At 41.2% G+C, this 22,281-nt stretch overlaps 1 protein-coding gene across 1 annotated transcript; it reads right to left on the bottom strand.

Annotated features, from left to right (window-relative positions):
• Nucleotides 1-3,312: 3,312 nt before the first annotated feature.
• C12H16orf87 (chromosome 12 C16orf87 homolog) lies at nt 3,313-15,530 on the bottom strand. The gene is made up of 4 exons (XM_048316675.1): nt 15,344-15,530; nt 11,706-11,802; nt 9,332-9,514; nt 3,313-3,871 (listed from the first exon to the last, which is right to left on the bottom strand). Exons 1-4 carry the CDS (start codon nt 15,407-15,409, stop codon nt 3,753-3,755), a joined length of 465 nt encoding a protein of 154 aa, XP_048172632.1. The 5' UTR covers nt 15,410-15,530; the 3' UTR covers nt 3,313-3,752.
• Nucleotides 15,531-22,281: the final 6,751 nt, after the last annotated feature.

The raw sequence follows: 22,281 nt of genomic DNA, 5'->3' as shown, positions 1-22,281 counted from the left end.
TGTAAAACCAACCTAAAGACCTTGTTTGGGAACTGATATTCAAAGCCAGTATCTCATTTTTAGTCTCTCTCTCAATAAATCCTGTCCAAGCACAGGGCAATGATAATCTGCAAAGTATTCCCCAATACCTTGTCCCAATTTCAGCTTCTTTTAATCAACTGTAACAGTATCAGAACAAAAATAACTGGAAAATTAAAAAATGTTCGTAAAATTTGACCAAAGAAAACTTACATATATGGGACTTCCAGGGGAGGTGAAGCGTTTCCTTAAACTATTTTCTATTTGATTACTAATTTAAAGGTCAGAATTCTCTGGTCCTGACAAATTATCCAACTCTACCAGTCCTCACACCTTAAGAACTGATGTCCCACACAAGTGATGAAGCAGTGTTTCAGTGCAGACAGCCAGTAACACTCATTAGCAGAATTTTAATTTCCCGTGTTAGGTAGGAGTTGATGTTCCAAAGAAAAATAATCTTTCAGGTTGCTTTCACTGAAAATTAAACGCTACCCTCTTCCGGGTCTCCATGGTGAGAATGCCTGAACAACAGTGAGCTGTTTAGAATACGGCTGCCACCTAGGAGCAGAGGAGAGGAAATGCAGAGAAATCTCAAGCCAAAATTTGAACTGTGAGCCCACTTGATGGCCAGACATGCTATTACACAAAGCTATAAACACTGGAAGCACAGATCTTCAGGGGAAAAAAAAGGAAAAGAAGCAGCAGAAAGCCACTCATTAACTGGTGGTTTACAAAGAGGCAGTCCCCAGTAAAATCCCAAACTATTCAGTTCACAACAAAAAGTTTATCCAGTCAGGCAAGTCAACATGTACAGAGGTGCAGTGGTATTTCACTTGATCTTTTGTTCATTAAAAAACTGCAGCCTAATTCACTTTTTCTGAAAGACTATTTTTCTGTGCAAGGTTGCAGGGTACAAAAAAATGCAGTGAAACAAATGAAGTCAGCCTGAACCACAATGACAGTCAAAGGCAGAGCCTAAAATCTTACACTGAAACTAGAGTAACAAAAAAAAGCTCCACGTAAGCAACTTCCTGAAGCCTTACCATATTTATTCTTGCTTCTCAGAAACTATGCAGCTTCCAAGCAAGTCAGAGCTGCAGTACATAGAATTTTACTCTTTCCTCATTCAGCTGTCACTGGCTTTATTTTAGTTTCATAGACCAAGAACAAATACAATTTACAATTATAATCTACAGTGATTTGCCAGTGTTTCATCCATGGCTCATCTCTAACACACAAAGAAAGAGCTCTTGAGATCCATCATGTTGATGCCTATTTTGTACAAAGCAGATACTTTCCAGTTCACTTACTGAATATGTTCCAAGAAATCTATGTCTTGGCACACTATAGCTACCAGGGATTTTGGAAGAGGCCAAAATGTCCTGTCTATATAGGAAAAAATTGCTTGTTTCTGGTTGGTGGGAAGAGAAAGTCACGTTTCTTGCTTTGCCAGATCCCCTGGCAAAGACCCACTCTCTCCCTAGGGTGCTTTCAAGGCCACCTGCTTCCACCACAGCTTTCTCGAAGAAACTGGAAGCCATCAGGAGAAGTAACATGACAATATGTGGGAAAGAGCTGACAGAAGAGACCTGCAGAATACAAAGGGAACTGTTTCAGGAGAGCCTCCACCAGTGAAGGAGAAAATATGGCCTTGCATGTTTGAGAGGTACAAACATGTTTTTCAAAAGTACTGATTAGCACCAATCTAAATGCAGAAATTAACTTACAATTTTGTCACATCCAACAGCATTAACCGGTCCTGTGACGGTAACAAATTCCATATGCAGGAACATAAAGAGATAGAAACCTGTAGGAAAGCAGGTCAGAGCACCAAAGAGACTGCATTGGCAGCTCCCTCTGTCCCTTCCTAACACAGCACATCTCATTCCAGCAACAGAAGCAACACCAGCCTGATCATATCCTTAAGTCAGAACTTCCCTTTTGTCACTGTGACTTTAACAACTCACCATGCAAACATATTCTCTGTCCTTAAGATCCACTCATCTGTCCTTACTACTGGTTTCTGTGACAGACTACAGCTCTGGGAAGCAGAAGTTTAATGATGCAGAGAAGTAGGTCTTGTGTTTGTAATTTCTCATTTACTGGAATAAAGACAAATGTGTATTAATGGCTTAAGCACATTTCCACACCACCTCTCTCACCCAGTGTTAATAAGGATACAAATTATTCCTTAGGAGTTAAGAAAGAAAAACCACTTTCCATGTTTCCTGCTTTTACTCACACAGTTTGCATGTGATCAGTGCCTTGTGGCTTAACTTGAAGCTATCACGGCTCCTTCTGTTAATCACTAACTAATAAATAGCCAGTATTTGATACTCCAGCTTTTTTAATAAACATCTTGGCCTCCACCCAGAGATCAGTTCTGCAGCAGAACCTCATTAGACAATTCTCACTACTCAATGTGATACTGAAAAAGCACCAGTAATACTGAAGAAAAAGACATTTAGTTGCACTCTCCCTCCTAGAAAAGAGCAAGTGAAAGGTGACAAAACCCCAGGGTGTCAGATTTTATTAATGTAATTACCTCCTAGCTCAGGAGTTTACATAGCTTGAGGCTTTGGGTTTTTTCTTGGTAAAACAAAGCCCCCATATAGTTACTAAAGGAAGAGTTTTGGCTCCAATTGCACTATACCACTTTAAGAAAGATTACTTTGTTGAATGTCTTCCGCAGAACTATTTCTATCAAAACAGCTCATTTTTGCACACTCAGGTAGACTTTGCTTTGGTATTTACAGTCAGCAATCCAAACACAATACCAATAAGAACTACGCTTTTAAAACACAGACATAAAAAGCTATGGGGAATAAAAGGAGTCACCACATCCTCGTGTTTTGGAAATACCCGTCACAAGATGCCAACTGCAGATCTACATTTCTGGTGTCTCCTTCTCTCTCTCTCCAGTAAATAATGGGCCAAGAAAGAGTATGGGACAAGAACACACCAGCCGGACAAGGCAGACATTCAGCAAGTAATTGTTACAAAACAAGTGCTTGGCTCTCAAACTTCAGGAGTCTGACCCCCCCAAAGTATATGATTTTTAAAAAACAGCTCTATGTAGCAAGAAATTATTTTCTAGAGATAATTCATAAATAATATGAACTTGTCTAACAAAATAATCCCCCCACATTAAACCACTTTAACTTTCTTCCTACCAGAATTATATCACACCTATTAAAAAATGTAAAACTGAAGTCATACGTAGCATGAATACCAGATTTGTAAGAGGATTAAAACCAACACACCCTGAGTATCACAAATACACTTAATTCTCAGTTCAATAAAATATTGGAATATCAATTTATTAAAAAGTTATGTGAACTGTACATATGTAAACTGCAATATAGTTGAAAAATCTGAAATATATAATTTTAAAGGAAAATCATTTATTTCTGAAAATATTTAAAATATTGCATTTCTGGCAGCAAATTCAAAAGAAGTGCTCTGGAATGGGTGCAGTCTCTCTGTGCATTTGTCTAGCATTTGTCTTCAAGGCGTAAAACATATCTGCTTTCTGATTTTTCACAGCACAATCTTGTGACCACTTTCTTTCTGACTTGTAGAGACAGAATTTGATTTCCAAGACCAGGAGTAGAATTTTAACAGGAAATGCTGTGGTCGTTGTTGGTGCAGACAACACACTTTCCGAGAGTCCACGGCACCTTGGAAATCTGCTAGCCATCCTGCATAAAACTGCACCAGATTGTGCTCACAAGTTACAGAATAAGTCTTTGATTGATAATTTTTCTGTTTATTTCCGCCAAGGCCACAGAAAATACGAAGGCCTTTTCATCTGAAAGGTTAGCATACATGTCAACTTCTTTTTCTTGTTTCTCTGTAGAAGAAAAAAAAGTCACTATTAGAAGCTTTTACCATTATTTGACGTTAATGCAAGTTACACAGAAATTAATAAATCATGTGAATTAGTGGAATAGAAGTTAGACAATCAACTCCTATGCACAAAGGGAGTGAGAAAGAGGAGGAAGTAATGGACGCACACAAAGGTGCTGGAAGAGCCACAGAATGAGTCAGCCAACCATGAATTAATTTCTTTTCTTTAACGATGAAGGAAGAATGAGTCGCTAACATAAAGATAAACACGTATTCAAGTGTTCCTTCAGGTTTTTTTGGTTTTAGTGGTTTGGGTTTTTTTCTTTCACATGAACACCTTCCATCCAAGAAACAAAGTTATTTTACAATATCCTCATTAAACACAACATTTGCCCCCTTACTTTACAACTACATGAAAGAAACCTGAGAGTTTAATGGCAGTGTCAAAGGCCAAAGAGCAGATACTTGGACGAAATCAGGCTCCAAATTTATCATCATGCACATTTCTGGACTTTCTACACTACAGACTTTCCATCTTATCCCAGCTGTAGAACAATGCTAACACCGCACTGAGCAAGTAAAAGCCCGTGAGTTCCCTCTGCTGATGTTGGCTTGCTTCAATGCCACAGACACACAACAGGAAGCCATCAAAAAGTTTACATACTGCAGTGTTCAAATAAACTACGCTGCACTACAAAAATTCATAAAATAGTACAATTTGAGAAATACCACTTTCATAAATACCACCTCCTCCAGATCATGAGTAGTTCTATCCCAGTTTAGCTAGCCACAAGTTGCTGACACACATTGTTAAGAAAATAAAGCCAACAAAGAAACAGTTTTGTCAACAGAATACCAGACTTGCAAACACAAGGAAGAGAGAAGTATGTTCAGAGCTTTCAGCTGTGGAACTCCATCTCCAATCCAGGTTCCACAGTGGCCTGGACTCATTACCCCCCTGTCTCACTAACACATAGTCACACATGTTCACTCGGGCAACTGCTCCACCAAGACACCTAAACTAGCATGGGAAAGCCAAAGAAAAGGCAGTGCCGGAAAATAATGGAAAGCACCATGAGGAAAAAAGACACCAGCATCTCCTATCTCCACCTACCCACACAGCCTTCAATGCTCACATTCATAACAATGGTTTTAGAGTAGGCAACATTTGTGTTACAGCTATGGAGAGAATTCGAGCAGACTGCCTTCCACAAGTGCTTGTACTAATCAACTATGTGGTAAAACCTCAAAAATCCTTTGCCACTGTGTTCTGACATAATACTGATACAGAAATAGCAGAAACCAGCTTTTTGCTGACTTCCTGGCTATGCAAGACAATATCCTCTAGTGTACTGAGTTTGAAATGAGTTTGAAACCGAATTTTGCTGCAAGTCCTACCCCACAGTTTAAGACAAATCAGTTTCTGTATGTACACTCTGGGTTGCTCCACTTCCTCCCTCTCACCATTTAAAAATTAACAGTGCAGGGAGTTTTCAGAGCACAGACACTACACACACTGGTTATTCCACATTAACCTCTTCTATTTTCATATCTAAGCCCCACCCCTTGTTTCATGCTTCCTGATCCAAACGAATCCAGCCACAACTTGAATATATCAGCACCCAGCAAAATTAAAAATACTCCCCCTGTACCACGCCCTGGTTGCTGTTAACAGACTGTGGACTTCTCAGTTTCCCTTCCTCCCTGTCCTCTCAGATCAGCCTTATCCTGAGAGACTTCAGTTTACTCAAATCTTGGTATCAGGGATTAACAGGTGTGCAAGCTTCATGCACTCTCAGGACAATTGTAGTTCTCATCAGTAACAAGTGAAGAGCTCACAGCTGCATGACATTTTATCACACACTAGTCATAGGATACCACAACTTAGACACACACTCTGAAAACTTTCCACTTTAGTCTTATCTGAGAGGAGTTCTGACTCATTTTTCTATTATGAGCAAAAGAAAAATGGTATTGTGTTTCTGTAAGATAGTAAGACATTGAATACTAAGGGGTTTGTTATACAACTGAGAGGCTATTTAGGCAAAAATAGTTTTTCTGGAGCACATCTCTTGCACCCCCAGATCTCCTGCAACCCACTTATACCACAGGCCTTAGAACAGTGACTATGTGTAAATCACATATGGACCTCCCCCTTCACAAATTTTGTATGGATTCATTTTTCAAGGTAGCAAGTTACTTCAAATATGCACACTGGGCAAGCAAATGTTCGAGTAATCCAGCTGAAAATTACTGGAAAAAGAAAACTTGCATCAAGAAAATGTATTCATCTTAAGTTTTATCAGGATACTGAAATGTACGTATATACCTTTACGAAGATTTGTCTTGCTAAGTAACAAGTCTGCTTCAGCAAGTCTACAGACTACACTTACCGAGACTTGCTTGCTGGTAACCTCTTTCAGAATAACCAAGACCACTTCCTCCAGCATACAAGTGTTTTTGTTTGCTTTAATACAATCAGGGGTATTACCCAGATAACAAGGCAGTCTGGGAACCAATCTAGCTGTGTGTCACAGTCCCATACAGTAAAACAAAGAACACACCCCCACAACAAAATCAAAGTCGAATTATTATGGAGCGTTTGTATTTTCAAAATACATTGTAGTACATCTGACAAAGAAATTGAGTGACAATTTTGACAAGCCAAGCCTGAAGGAAGAAGTTCCTATATCCCAGGGTCATCACATGGCTCTGAAACATATGACAGGATGATTTTCTGGTCCCAGTACTGCCATATCCCCTCAATCTACATCTGCTTCCTCTTTCCTCCCCCTCCATTCCTTCTTGCTAAATCTGCAATAGCAGGGAAAATAGCTTGTTTAAAAAAGCCTTTTTGATTATTCTATTCTTCTTAATTGCTGCAGCTCTTTGCTCTAATATGAGCCAGTCACAAAGGACACAAAAGAACCACTCGAAGGCACAGACATAACTGGGAACAAGCACACTGTGTATGGAAGAGCATGACAAGCAAAGCTACAGATGTCATGAGGGTCTTCAGGAAGGAAATTTTCAGAGCTAGATGGTCTTCAAATGTACAGATAATCTGTTCTTACATGTTATTACAACTGAGGTGTTTTCTGTCTGCCTGTTTTTCCATTTACAAATACATTAGGAACCAACTATTTAAACACCCATGCAAGCAGTGGCTTCTTTTCAAGTCTTTGAGGCAAAAGGACAGCACAACCTCTGTGGCAAGTAACATGTACCCAAAATATCCTAGAGACATACAACAGGCAAGGAAATAAGATACTTGAAGTCTAACACACTAAGCTGACATCTTGCACTCCAGAGCTGGCTTTCAACACTAGACACGCTGCTACAAGGACTAGCAACCACTCACACAAAAACCACCTTAACTCTAGTAGAATTACAGTTGCTTAATATACACAACACTATCAAGCAGCAGGTGTGGTAAAGGAATAATATTTCTACAATTCCCACTAATTACTCCACACATAGTAGTATCAATTTTGTATGCAACTTGAAAAGGGAGAGGTCAGTGTAAACCTATTTTAGTAACTACTTACAAAAGGATGAGTTCCCTGCTGAATTTGTTTTTATAGCCATGACAGCCTTATATATAATTTTTTTTAATTCTGCCTGATAATCGCTATGGTGGTCTAAACACACTATAGTCTGACATAACCAGAACTCAGAAGTAAGAAAATATTGTAAGCCTACTTTCTCCTGAACAATAAGATGTGCTGTACTGGAGCAAAGACTATGACAAACGGGTGTGAGGCCAATCCCTGCACCAGCTCTGCACAAGAGGCTGAGGAAGAAACAGCCATCACAAGATCAAGTAAAGGAGATGGTAAAAACAGCACAAGAAGAGGAAGGCAACCTTATCAAGTGAGATTGAACTTTAAAAAAACACCAAGAAGAGGCACACCACACACACTCTTATGCAAAGATCCCACTATATCCATATCTCTACCTGAGTTTTCTACCTCAAAGCATTGGTGTATGCTCACACTTCAGAGTCTGCAGCAAGAGGTTAGAAACATTCAGCCTAGTTTTGGATAGGAAAATATGTTCTCTAAATATCCCTCCTGCTGTCAAACTCTTGCTTTTTGGAAACTATAAAACATGTCTAAAGAGAATTAATCTTTTCCTTTGGTTGCTTAGGTTGCTTTGGTCTTTGTCAGGGGACAGAAAGGAACATTCACTTTTATAGGGCAACCCAAGCTTGCTGGAATTTTAAAACCAATGCTGTTTGTGAACTAGACTGGAAATTAAATGCCTAGATAGGATCCTAAAGCTACCAAAGTCCAGCTTGGGTCAGTAACAAATAGGGAAGCTATACACATCATTAAATTCTATGCAATAGTGAAGAGATTAGGTACTACAAGTACATTTCTATTACAGTAAAACAATTGCCATCTGGACAATATACAGAAATGAAATTCCACCTCCTCTTCCCACATTGAAAACACTTAAAAACCTCCAACAAATCCAAATTTATACTTGGTTTTTACATTAAAGAAACATTAAGGAAGTTTTACATTAAACAGCAGAGATAACAAAATTGGTTTTGAAAAGTCAGAAATTAAAGGAATTTTCAACATGGATCAACACCCTTTTTTTTGTAAGGTGGAAGGGAAAAAATAATTGCATTTCTGAGTTATGCCATAACATATACTTCAAGGCTTCAGGAGTTTTTACGAACAGTATCTTTTGAATATTTGTATGAAGTCTTGTTATTCCCCTTTTATCTGTCTTCCTTTTTAAGTCCATGCTAAGTTTTGGATTCATAATTCACATCTAAAATTACTATCTCCAAAAACACAGCTAGAAAATGCAGCGTCAATAGGCTCTTAAAACAAGAGGAACCCTAAGCGACAGTCACACTCTTGAGTGGTTCTAGAATTACTCTAGTCATGTAACAGCCTCTTTAGTGTATAATGATTAAAAACAGCAGGTCACCAAGGAACCCTATATAGGCAAGGAGGCATTCTTTCCTCTAGAAACACAGGACCAAAATTCAGGTCATAGTAGTGATTCAAGATGCCTTTTTTACTTTGACCCTCCAAAAGGTTTCAAGAAACTTTTAAAGTAATCCAGTTATCCTAATCCCCTTTCTGACAACAGATACCATTATATGGTTTGTCCTTGTGATATAGAGCAGGAGCACCTCAACAAAAAAAAAAAAAAACAAACCAACACAAAATAAAAAACCTACTTATCCAATGGCTTTTAACCTACATGTTGAAACTTGATACAGTGGCTAAAAACACAGATTTAGATCTTTGTAGTTAGTTTTATCAGACACTGAAACATAAAACCAGAGGTCTCTACAGATGCAAAACAGTTCCTTCCCCACATTAGGGTATCAGGTACTGGCTGAACTAGTCTAGTTAAATGGTTTGAATGGTAAAAAGGTTTACTGATTTAAAAAAGATACAAATAGAAAATCCAACAAACATTTCTCCAGCATTCATACCTCTTTCCTCCTCGTGCTTTTTCGCTGAGGCACTCTTAGGTCTTCCTCTTCCTCGTCTGCTATGATCTGAATGGCTGTTAGACCTGGATCTTTTTCGGTTTTCTAAATCTTTATTTACTGCAGAATTTATCTTCTCTCGCTTAACTCTCTCTGTCCGCCTCCTTTTGGCCTCACTCTTGTTTTCTGTGCAAATGAACAGAAATGGCATGATCCAGGGTTGTTTTCACCTTTGTTCGTAATTTATTCTTAATGCTTACCCCACAAATTAACTTTTTCCTTTAAAGTGGTCAGATGCCTATACCTTTACAGAACAATTGCATCTGCATGATATCCATGCAGAAATTAAGGTGTCAGATCCAGGACGCTTCACTTCTTAGTTACAAGGATCAAGCCTTTAATTACTTCAAATGCATTTTGCAGCATGAGATGTTTGCTGGTACACAAGAAGCTGTTTCCCAAATAAGATGAGAACACAAACTGCACACATCACAGCCTTTAAGACAGCCCATTGTATCTGTTCCACTAGGAAAAGTTCATCATACAGCAAACACCACAGCACCTGGGCTTCTTTTGACACTAACAATGAAATCATTGCTGCTGCTCAGACAAATCAAATGGTGAGTCAACGGTGCTGCCAGTAAATGCCACAAAACACAGTGTACGTGTCCCACCACACCCAGCCTATGACAAGGCCTTCTCACGGTCAATGCAGAACAGGTGTATTGTTTTCCTAAACACCGAAGTCATTAAAAGAAAAGAGTATTTACATGAGTTTTATCTGAAGTTAAGTATGAATTAATGAGTTTGGGTGCCAAAAATAGTACAGTCACCACAGCACACTCATGGATTACCTGCACATTTGCAAGGCTGCAGCACCACTCTGCAGTAGCTATACTGCTGAAAATACAGAAACAACATTTTCTAGAATTTGTGGTTACCTTAGGAGCACAATATAGACATACACAGTCTCCTACTGTATCTCTCTGGGGAACTGATTTCTTCTGGCTGCAGCTGTCCCATTAATCTTGTACAAGCTGGACAGCAAGGTCCAGTCACTAATGCTAATACAGAACCTGCATTTCACAGTGTCACAGCCAGGGTGAGGTAGAAGGGGGAAACCTCTGCAGACCAACCTGTCCAACCCCTACTCACAAAAGGACACCAAGAGCCAGTTGCCCAGGACCACATCCAGAAGGCTTTTGAGTACCTCCAAGGATGGAGACTCCACAACCTCTTGGACAACCTGTGCCAGTGCTTGGTCACACTCACAGTAAAAAGCACTTTCTAGAGCTGCTTTCCAGCAGGATGGCCCCCAGCATATATTCATTTTGCCTCAACTGGTGCATTTCCTCTGTACAAAGTTGAATTATACAACCAGATTATGGCCTTCAGCTTTATTTGGTAACTACTTTACCAAAAAAGAGGGAAGAGGAAAGAAAATTGACCAACACTTCCAACCTACCACAGACATTTCTTAACCTCCTCTACCTTGAAAGTTGTCAGCACAATGTCACCTAATTCCTACAAGTGGTAATCTACAACTATCCTTCAAAACATTGATACAAAACATCAAACAGCTGACTTCCATTTTGTAGGTCTGATACATGATTTTAAAAAGTAGATATTATAGATCAGATATTTGTTGGGTTTGGGTCAGGGTTTTTTTTGGTTGGTTGTTTTTTTGTTTTTTGGTTGGGTTTTGTGGGGGTTTTCTTGTTGTCTTTTTTTGTTTGTTTGTTTTGGGTTTTTTAAAATATATATATCTTCCCTGTCAGGCTCTTGTTCTGACTAATTCCTACTACTGGAGAAAGTGATAAAAACGAACACAAAGAGAATGCTATTCATGCCACAATGCACATTCAACTGACTTCTTACTGAGTCCATCAACAAAAGACACACAAGTTAGGCACAAAAAAAGCACTATTGAATTTAATCATGGAGAGAGAAGCAAGACCCACCCAGTTTTAGATTAAACATTATGACTTGATTTTTTATTTTCTGAAAACCCAGCTTCAATCAGCATGTACTCTGAAATCAGATCCTTTTGGGACCTCTACACATTTAGTTTCAAAACAGGATTAACACAAACCATTCTCTAAGGGGTTATTTTGCATAGTGATCAATGTGTGCCCCTAGAACATACACAGAATAAATGCCAACATCACAAGTACAAAGGAAGATTGAAAATACCAGCTTTCCCCCTCCTCAAGATTCAAGAAAAATTAACATATTCGAAGTCTACCATGCACAAATTTATGGGAAAGTGAACTGACAACAGTCAATTTACACAGAGAAGTAAAACACTATCTTCTGCCTCCAGGAAATAAGGGGAAAGAACTGTTGCCCCCCTTCTCCCCCACTCTGTAAGTATTACCTGTGATGGGTGGTGATCTCTCAGCACGTTTAGCATGCAAGAGTTTTCGACTGATAAATATGTAGCCACAGGGACATGATTTACATGCAACAGGAACCTGGGAAAACAAAAGACAGATTTTTCAGATAATTGCAAATTATGACAAAACTCCTGTCCCATGAAGAAAAAACACACTTAGTAACTCACATTTTGTCCTCAGAGATAACTCTTCAAACTCAGTCTGTACTGCAAACTATGGCCTGTACTGTTACTGTATTTAAACATAGTAAAAACAGATTTGGCTGTAAATCACTCACCAAGTTTTTTCTTTATGCAGTTGTTAAAAATCAAGCTTGAAATGTACAGCTGTTGTGATTGCTTTGCACTACTTTTCCCCAGACTGGCAGGAAGGGGGTGGGGGAAAGTAGAGAGCATTAAAGGAAGGTTGAATTAAAATAGAATTACAATTTCTCTTCAGAGCTCTCAAATATCAGCAGTCAAATCAGACATTTCCAGTTTTGCTTCCTCTATTTACTTGGAAAAAAAAAAAATTATGAGTTAAACCCTACGTTGTGAATGCATTCACTTTCAGAAGCATTTGAAAGCAGCTCCTTTAGAGAGCAGGAGCAGCTTTAGAGGCACAATAGAGCCTGAAGCAAAACAGATGCATTTGTAGCACACTGCCACAGCGATGCAGACAAGGCCGGGTGGGTACAGAAGAACCTCGTTAATTCAAAATGCAAATAACTCAGCCCAGCCAGACAAGAACTGACTGCAGGCCCAGGAGTTTCAGAGAATACAGTGCCTCTGATCAGCTAAGCAGACAGCAGCAGCATGCTCCCCCAGAAAATGACAATGTAAAACAAGAAATCCCACTTTCAGTATGAAAAATAACAAAAATTCACTTAGCAATTTTAAAAAAGCAACACTGATAAACTACAAACCTCATTACCTTAGTACCAAGATCTTTTGAGATCTTTTAGAGTATTAAGGAATACACCATGTTGCTTTGATTAGGTTTAAGACTGAAAACACAAATCAAAGCAAGTTTAGGCAGAGATCTGGAAGAGATTAAATAACACACATTAAAGTGGAGTCATGCTGAAGCATGACAGTGGGGGGAAAAAAAGGCAGGAGGTAATTTCACAAATGCAATTCTTTAAGACAGGTCACTACAAGTTTGCCAATGTCCACTGAAACAAACAGGAGCACAGAACCACAACTGCCTCCTCAATTTAACCAGACATGGAGAAGCACCAAGTTCCAAAGTTCTACTGATTCAAAAAACCCTGCCAAATTTGTATGTGAATTTGTAAAGGGGAACTTAACTGCTACTCAGAATAAATAAATTATTTTGCTTTCTGTAGCACATCTGAACTCCTGCACTTCACCCTACAAAAAGCTTACAGATAGACTTTTTGATACAGGTTTTACAGAACTAGAGATTTTAATTCCCTTTATGGAGACACTGACATAATAAAAACAAGTCCAACAGAGGTTTATTGAACCTTAAAGGTCAGAATTTAGCAGACTCACATGCACGCTTGTTTCCTTGTTCATACGTCAGTGTAACAGTACTAAAGTCCTACTATCCAGAAGATAATATGTGTGTGTTCTTAAGGTGATAGAGAGTTCCAGCTAAATCCGTTTTTGAACACTCGGGTCTCTCCAATAATGACGTTTCCAGGCTTGTTGTAAAAAAAAACTTTGGCAAAGCCACCCCAGGGGATTGGAACAGAGTCAGTATTTTTCAACGAACTCGGCTGTGTTTAACAGAACAATACTGTTCTAGTGTTACAGGTTTAGCATGTAGGGAGGGGTGTGCACCATTTGAGGGTGGGGGTCTGGGGGAAGGGGTTTATCACTGAAACCTATCGGTTATCCTTCGAAGACCCACACTGGTAACATCCTGTAACATAATTAACGTAGTAAACACTATTTCACGCTGTTTAACGTTTTCCTAACAAAAAGGAAATTTTCTCATACAAGACATTTTACCTGATGCTAAATTAAGAAGTGATAATTATTTCTTCAGATTGACTGCAAGTACTTCAAGCTCTCTAGTTTAACGGGGCTATGCTTTGGTTGTTAAAATATTGAAATATGGCATTTTATCTAAATTACAACAGAAAAATATTTTAAAGTCTAAGAAGTGTTACTCAATATTTCGCTCCAAAATTGTGGCTGTCTAAATATTTCCATGCATGCCACTTCTAGTGAAAAAAATCACTAACAAATACTAAGCCCTTGCTTAAGGAGGAATTTAAGAAACACCAGTACAGGACACAGTCACTTAAGAATTATATGAGAATTTCCTTAAATTCTGCAAAGGGTTCATTTGTACTGTAGGCTTTAGTTCCTTGCTCCCTCTCAAGTATTTGGCAGTGGAAAACAAGGTCCTATGAGCAATGTGTGCCAAGGCAGAACATATATGCACATTAAATCCATGTAAGCCACAGAAGAGTTGCTAACAGAAAATCTACATTGACAAAAACTAAAACACATGATATGCATGTAAGTGCAGAACAAAGTGAAAGTTTTCACGTCAGCTTAAAAAGCCTGCAATGTTTGCTTACTTATTGTTAGTAGTTTGACATTCACTACACTTATTAAAAAAATCCAAAACAAACAAAAACACCACCGCTCTCATATATGACTTCTCACTCATTTTCGTTTCTCCTTCCATCAACTGAATAACCAGAACTTGGCACACGATTTCTTTCTCAGAAATAGTATTTCAGTGACGTGCTTAACGTGCATTTGCAGCGGTTGATCTGTTGGTTAAAACATGAAAGGACGCCCATACACAGCTCAGCACTCCCAACTGTGCCAGGATGAGTAGGAACACTGTAAAAACTATGCAAGTCAGAACAAATAATGTGATTTTTTTTAAAGTTATGCAAGTAGAGAAAAATTATATGAGACTTCTAATTTTTTTTTTAAGTATGGCTAAACCAGTGAATAGGGTTGACTTTCCAGGGTCACATAACAGAGCCGAGGTTCCCAGGAGCGCATGTGACAGGCGCTGCCCCTCGGCCGAGCCCCACAGCCGCCGCTGCAGCGCCGGGCCATTGTTCGGAGCTCCGCTGGAACGAACTCGCCTGCTTTTAATACTCACATCATTCCCAGTAAATGGAGACAAGCTCCTGACACGGCAGCGGTGCAAAGCAGCTGCCGCTCGTGTGAGTAGCTCCATTTTGTGCCCACAAGGAACCCGCAGTGGGACACCAACAGCTCACGCGGGCACTCGGGAACAGGGCACAAATTGCACCAGAGGTCTCGATTTCGCTGCTTCCGAACCACCCCATGAGAAAACAAAACCTCCGAGCCCCCTCCCGCCCATCCCTGGGTACATTAGTCATCCAAAGGGGAAACTGCATTATATAAATCTCCCAGTTCATTGTATTTTTAACAAATCGCACAGTTACTAAACAACACCAGCACATAAACAAGCGGTTCTGCAGCCTCGCAGAAACCTCTCAGCACAATACAACTACTCCACTACCCTGCCAGAGGGACGCGGTGTTCAACACACATTCCATGCAAAAGCTGCAAAGGCAACAACCATCTAGTTCACACAAACATCGACTCGCAGCCGCACGGAGCCGGTCTGCCCGCTCCGCCCTCCGCAGCCCAGCGCTCCGCCGGCAGCCGCTCACCTGCTGGTCGCACTCCGGGCAGGACTTGGTGGCCATCTTCACTTTCTTGGCCCTACTGGAGGACATGCTCGCTGCTGCCGTGGCTGGGCTGACACGGCCGCGGCCGGAGCACCGCCCGCCCCGGGAGGAGCCGGCGGGAAGAAGGAGGCGGAGTGAGGAGCCGCCGAGAGGAGCGGGAGGAAGGAGGCGGAGTGAGAAGCCGGCGAGCGGAGCGGGAGGGAAGGAGGCGGAGTGAGGAGCCGCCGAGAGGAGCGGGAGGAGCGAACAGGAGGAGGCGGCCAGAGCAGGAGGCGGCGGGAGGAGCCTGAGGAGCCCCGCGCGCCCCCGACAGAAGACAAGCCCCGCCCATCCCCGCGCGCGCGAGCGGCCGACCCCGCCCGCGCCGCCGGATTGGCTGCGCGCGGGTGGCGCTGGGGGCCCCCTGGCGGCCGCGCTGGGAACGGCCCGGGGGTTGAAGGGAGCCGCAATGATGAGGGGACCCCGAACGATGAGGGCAGCCGGAATGATGAGGGGACCCCGAATGATGAGGGCAGCCGGAATGATGAGGGGAGCCGGAATGATGAGGGGACCCCGAACGATGAGGGCAGCCGGAATGATGAGGGGACCCCGAATGATGAGGGGAGCCGGAATGATGAGGGGAGCCGGAATGAGGGGACCCCGAACGATGAGGGCAGCCGGAATGATGAGGGGAGCCGGAATGATGAGGGGAGCCGGAATGAGGGAGCCCGGCATTGGCGGGAGCCTGACTGAAATGTCCGTGCCGTCAGGAAGCACCAAACACCATTTCTCTAGTCTCCATCTCAATTCAGAAAAAGACAAGCCGCAGCAGAGGGGGTTGTTTATCACCTGCTGCACTGGTGCCTTTCGGAGCCTGGTGGTCCAAGAACAGGGTGTGTGGCCATGCCTCTGAGTGGGGTCACGCTCACAAATGGGATGTTTTCGAGTACAATGCTCTCAGACAGCAGTATGCTACTGCCAAACCACTATCAGGACCAGAGCAATAGGAGCAGCTATCTCAGCAGGGCCTGAATTTCTGACACATCGATGCATTTATGTCCTAGCGAATATCCCCCAGATTGTCATGCCAGCCCTCTCCATCCTTACTTCCCATATAGTATGAGGAATAAAGAATCAAACATCGTTTGCAATGTCCTCTCCTCTGCCAGTACAACCTGGTTTTTTTGTCTTCCCCTTCCACCAGTCTCTGCCTTGAGCCTGGTTCCCACACAGGGCATGAGAACGTCCTGCTCTGTCCTTGTGAGCGCTGAGGCTCCCCATGTGTGTGGTGGTTTCTGGCTGTGTACACAGTTACTAGACTGGCTTATTTGCCCTTTTCCTTTCCTCCTCAGTATTTAAGTTATGACTCAGAGGGTGGATTTGTTTCCCTGTTCTCCCTGCATATTGTTTCCAGCCTATACCAGTCCAGTGACGTAGGTCTTTCTCCAGAGATACACAAAGACAAGACAGGTTTATTTTCCATATAAACTCTGACTGCCGCCAAAATGCAGATGTGTTCTATGCAGGCACAACAACCAGATTTCACTCCTGAATCCACACCAAATCCATGCAACCAGGACCTTGAGTTTACATTTGGATTTTTAATTTTTTTTCCTTAACTGATAGGCCCCACACATAGCAAAACATAGAAAGGTATTTGAGGAGGATTTAAAACAGCAGGGGGCTCTGCTGAGTATAGTAACAGTATCCAGTAAATAAATTAATCAATATACAAGAGAGCTCACAGAGATCTGTGACAATACCCTGTTTTTCTTTATAGTCAGTAACAGCTGTTCAACAACTCCATACAAACAAAAATGTTTTCCTTATTGAATGCGAACAAGATAGTTCCCAGCTAGAAAACTGATTTACCAGACACGTATTTTTCATGTTACTCTAATTTTTTAACACGTTAGTTTTGAGTTCTGAAAGTCCAGGACTATTTCTTTTACACAATTTCAGAGGTTTAATCCAGCACTGAGATAAAAACAACAAATACCTTTTTAAGGGTACAGGTACCTTCTCTTTTAACAGAGTCAATGAGAGGCACTTTGCAAGACCAAGCCTCACTTAAAATGTGTTTTACACCAATTTAAAATAGAAAATAAAGAAAGTTATGCGATTTCTCTATCCCATCAAAAGCTACACACGACTTTGTAAGTACCTGATGGCTTATTTTCTTGGCTGTTGTCACCACAGACTCCAGCTAAGCTGAACGGCCTGAGATGTTTCGCCCATCACTGCCTGACACATCAACTGCCTGCACATCGCAGTATTTTGGTGGGCAACTATAATTTTACAAGGAAACAAAAAGTAGGAACAATTCACATATATAATCCACTTTAGAGTGGGAGAGAGATGCACTCCTGAGTTGTATTTCTGCTCACCACTCCAAGCAATTTGGAAGCATCCTACTCTCCTGCAGTGTCCCCTGGGACAGCTGACAGCCTTGGGCTCTGTCAGCCTCAAAGTGCTGACAAAATTTTGACAGCAAATTGAGAAATTAAATTCCTAAAGTGCTGTGCAACCTTGTGTCAAAAAGGTTATAAAACACATCCTGGTTAAGTTACAACTTCCTAATTAGGAAGCCATAATCAGCAGGGGTTTTATTCTTTCCACGGCCAAAGTACTATCTAGAGAATTCTTAAGTTATAGCTAAAATACAAGAATAGGATGTATGAGAGCAAAATTACAAATAATAGGAAGAGGTAGATGATAATATTTGCAATGTTACCATGAAGGCATTGAAGTTGTAATGTGATAATATTCAACTGGCAAGAAGAAAGTACTATATAAAAAATACATTGATTATACAAACAAGCTTTAATCCTATTTTATTACTCTGATTTTGGTAATTTTGATAATAACAATAGTTTGTAATACTTAATAATGTTACTGTGCTTCTCACCAGTAGATTTCAGGGCAGCTGTAATCTGAGTCCCCTCTGAGTCCTTTCATAAGGAATCAAAGTCGTGCCTAAAAAGTCCTTTGAGATTTCTTTACTCTGAACTTGGGTAAGAACAACATTTAAGCAGCACAAATGTTGGCTTCGCTGTCCAAGTACAGCTAAATATTGAGTGTTTCCCAGCTACAAAGCAATTTTTAATACAAAATGTTGTTAAGCATTGATGCCTCTTGGTTTCAGAAAGCCCAGGCTTAGGCTGGCTCCTGCCTCCAGCTCAGCTGAGCATATTAAAGCTTGCCTGAGAATAAAGGGCTACTGCCCCAGATTTTTAAAAAAAGCTTTTCTTAAAATACCAATAACTTAAACTATTTAATGGCAGTAGCACCTACTGTTCCCCCAAAAAAGGCTTCCAGCATTTTATTCTCACGTATCAGGCCTTTTTTGTGGGAAACTTTTAAAATCCACATGGTGTTCAGAACCATTTGGTTTCTACAGAATAATTTATTTTCACCAAAAATCTTACATTTTCATAGAGTGTCTTTTCAATTGGTTCTTATGAAGAGAATTCAATAGACTATTTTAAACATTCCATCTGAATTTGGTTTTGGGGTAGGAGGTTGACCTTTTGTTTTGTTTTGTTTTTGCTTATCATGAGATAATGAGAGTTGCTAAACGTTAAGATATGAAGTCACTTAACTGGCACTTTTGCAGTGGACTGCATTGAGCTTTGCACCAAATCTTAAAGATTTATGTTCAGTTTGAAGAACAGTAGGAACAGTAATTTCTCTGAAAATGCTGCTTGTACTCTGAACTGCTACCATGAGCAGTACTCCACAGGAAAAAAACATCCTCTCTACTCGTACAACACAGAATACAGAAAACCTTGCTCTTTTTGTCTACACAAATCTAGTTTTCATTATGTGGTTTCCATTTACTTAGTGTGGTCAAAGATTCCTAAATATCATTAACAATACTTTGGCATTTTAAGCTATTGAGACCAGTTTTCTATCTAGTGTCTTTATTTCAATGAAACAGCAGCAGCAGAATGAATGCTCAGTTACCACATGTCATTATTGTAATCATGGGGTTTAAACCATGCAACTATTCATGGCAAAGCAGCTTGCTGAAGGTCTGTTAGAATGGAAACATGTGAGAGTAGCTGTTAGTCTGTTTATCACCTTTATTTCTCCAAGTCTCCATCTATCTTTCCATGTATTTATACATTTGCTGTTGTTCTCTAGCCGGGCACCATCAATACGAAATTCATTCTTTTAGCTTCTTATAACTGCAAAAAAACCAGCCTGTGTCTTTATGACTAAAGATGGAATGCAACATGGAGATCAAAGGATCTTGGTAAGCAGCACTCTCCACCTCCTATGTCTCGTTTGTCTGAAACTTGGGTTCATACGATTTGCACATTTGTTTAGGAACAACTTTGCCTCAACATTGCAAGTTCATCCTACACTATTTACTTTCAGGAAAGCATCTGTATTAAAATAACTTTTGGAGATACATTTACCATGTGTAAAGAGAGAAATAATTTTCTCTAATACCACTTCATATTGCATTTACCATGGAAAGGCTTTATTTCATCCTATTTGTTTCCTGTGTGCATTTCTAACCTTAAGAAATTAACCAGACTATTGAATTCCAGTTTTGCATATATTTATTCCAATGTTTTACTAAAACCGTTTTGGCTTCTGCAAAGTGCATTTGCAGGTGTCAAGCCTCATTCCAAGGCTGCCCTGTGTTACACACTAACCAGCAGCCTTATAAAATTTGCAAGCAAGGTCTGAGGGCTTGCTTGGATTGTCACCAGTGCAGAAACAGAGATGTCAGGGGATCTGTACCTTTACTTGTGGGGGATCAATCAGAGACACGGGGGCAGTGCTGGCTGGACACTTTCTGCTACACCAGCTGTTTCTGGGGGATGGATTGGGGGTGGAACAGCAGTGTGCGGACCAGGAGCAAAGGTTAACTTGTGTTCTTCCCCCAGCAAAATTAGTGTTTCCAAATTACAATCCAAACTTTGCTTTTAATAATCTGGGTAGCATTTCAACCTTGATTTCTAAGGAATCATGAAATACACTTGAATTAAGATACCTGGGAAGGCTACTTGTATACACTGAATGTAAATATTAGAATTTAAAATTTGAACATTTCAGGTAATCTGATTAAATCTTACTATAAAATCTAGGCTGGTTTTGTGGTAAATCCAACCTTGACATGTCTTACCACAGCTTGAAGTATTTTCTTCTGAACTACTTTTTATCAAACCTAGAGAAAAGGCACCAAGACACTGTTTGTTAATTATCAATCAAACTGCCAGATTCAGAGAGCACTCAGCTTTCCAGGTACATGACTGATGACAACTTTAAAAGTAATGTGACAAAACATACAGGCTCCAAAACCTGACATTTCAAAAGTTAAAAAAGTTTAAAATATGGGAAAAAAAAAATCAGATACAATGTCCTGCAACAGTTACTGCAGCTTCAAGTAAACAAAAATGGACTTCTTGGAACTTGAATTTCTAACAGAGCACTCTATTGGGTCATTCTGTGGGCAGAATTTCGGAGGGAGGACAAGCAGGGTCAGAAACACTCCACATGGCCTTCACAAACTGAACAGTAAACAAGAAAAAGCTCTTAGTACAATCAGTACAATGACTGGAAACAAAAACAAATGAGTTTTCTGCACTACCTCAAGAATGTTCCTTCAGCACAAAAAACCATCCCATCTCTGTTATTTTGTTAACTATGAATTGACTAAAATCCTCAAGCAGCAATTATTTTTAAATTAGCACAGAGCAAGTGCTGAGAAATATTGCACTTGAAATAGAATAAGGACTGGAGCAAATTACTAGTGAAACTAAACACTCTGGCAAGCAGAAGCTTGTTAGAAAGAAGAAATAGTAAAGACAAAAAAAGGCTCAAGACATAATTGTATGTAAGGAAATAAAATCAAACACAGCAAAAGCAGCTTCCTTGCTCTTCATCAGCCGAGGAAAATACCAAAACAGAACAGAATCCAAGTCTCAAACCATCTAATTTAGGCACCTAAAATTAGGAAGCTGGTTTGCCATAGTCTCTCTAAGTGACGAAAAAGAAAGTAAAAAGAAGCTTCTACAAAAACAATTCACAAATAAGGTTGATTTACAGCCCAGGCTCTTACTCAGGGAGGTAACATTAGGTCATAGGAATATTCCTGACTGAATGATCCCTTATTCCACTCTCTGAGCACAAACAAGGAGGCTCTTCTGGGCACGCAGGACGGGTAAAAAGGGCCTTCTCGTCCCCACGGGCAGCAAGAAGGAGAGAGCATTTACCTCTCTCTTCCCTGAATTCTGCTGCTGTTGTATTTCATGGCAGACCTCCAGTGATTTGCTATGAAAGCTGAACTGAACCCGAGAGATAAAAACATTTTCATCATCTGGAAACAATGAGGAAACTGTGAAAGAGGACCGGCTTGTTCCTGCGGGAGGGAAGGATCAGGAGCAAATGCTCCCCTGGCAGAGTGACAGGGTGAGGGACGAGGCTCTGGCGCTCGTTCAGCCTCGCTGTCTGCCCGACTCTAGAGCCGCTCTCCAGCAGCCCCGCAACAGGTGACCCACCCGCAGACCCCACCGCGCACCCCGCGCCGCATTCTCAGAGCCACGCCAGGCTGCGAAACCAGCGCAGGCGGCCTTTTCCCCACGGACAGAGGAGAGTCGGCGTGGGGAACGCCGCACTTCCCACACCCAGAGCAGAAAAGCACACTCAGACAAAGGGAGCGCTCTGTGCGCGGGCAGGCGGCGGCACCGCGGGCTCTGAGCGGCAGCGACGCCTCCGTGGCACCGAGAACACTTGGCTTTGCCGTTCCCTTAGGAAAATCCCGCGCACTTGCCCTGACCCCGGTTCCCCCAGCATCTCCAGCAGCAGGAGCGCGCCCCGCCCTGCAGACAATGCGAGAGCGGCCCAGGGAGGCCTCTGGGTGCGGTAGTTCCCTGCCCACCACCTGATGCCGTGGGCAGGCGCAGCCGGGACTACATCCCCCACCA

This window comes from Corvus hawaiiensis, chromosome 12 (assembly GCF_020740725.1).
Source record: "Corvus hawaiiensis isolate bCorHaw1 chromosome 12, bCorHaw1.pri.cur, whole genome shotgun sequence".
Classification (NCBI taxonomy): domain Eukaryota; kingdom Metazoa; phylum Chordata; class Aves; order Passeriformes; family Corvidae; genus Corvus; species Corvus hawaiiensis.
The sequence above is the reverse complement of the archived record's forward strand: the minus strand, read 5'-3'. Positions and strand labels throughout refer to the sequence as shown.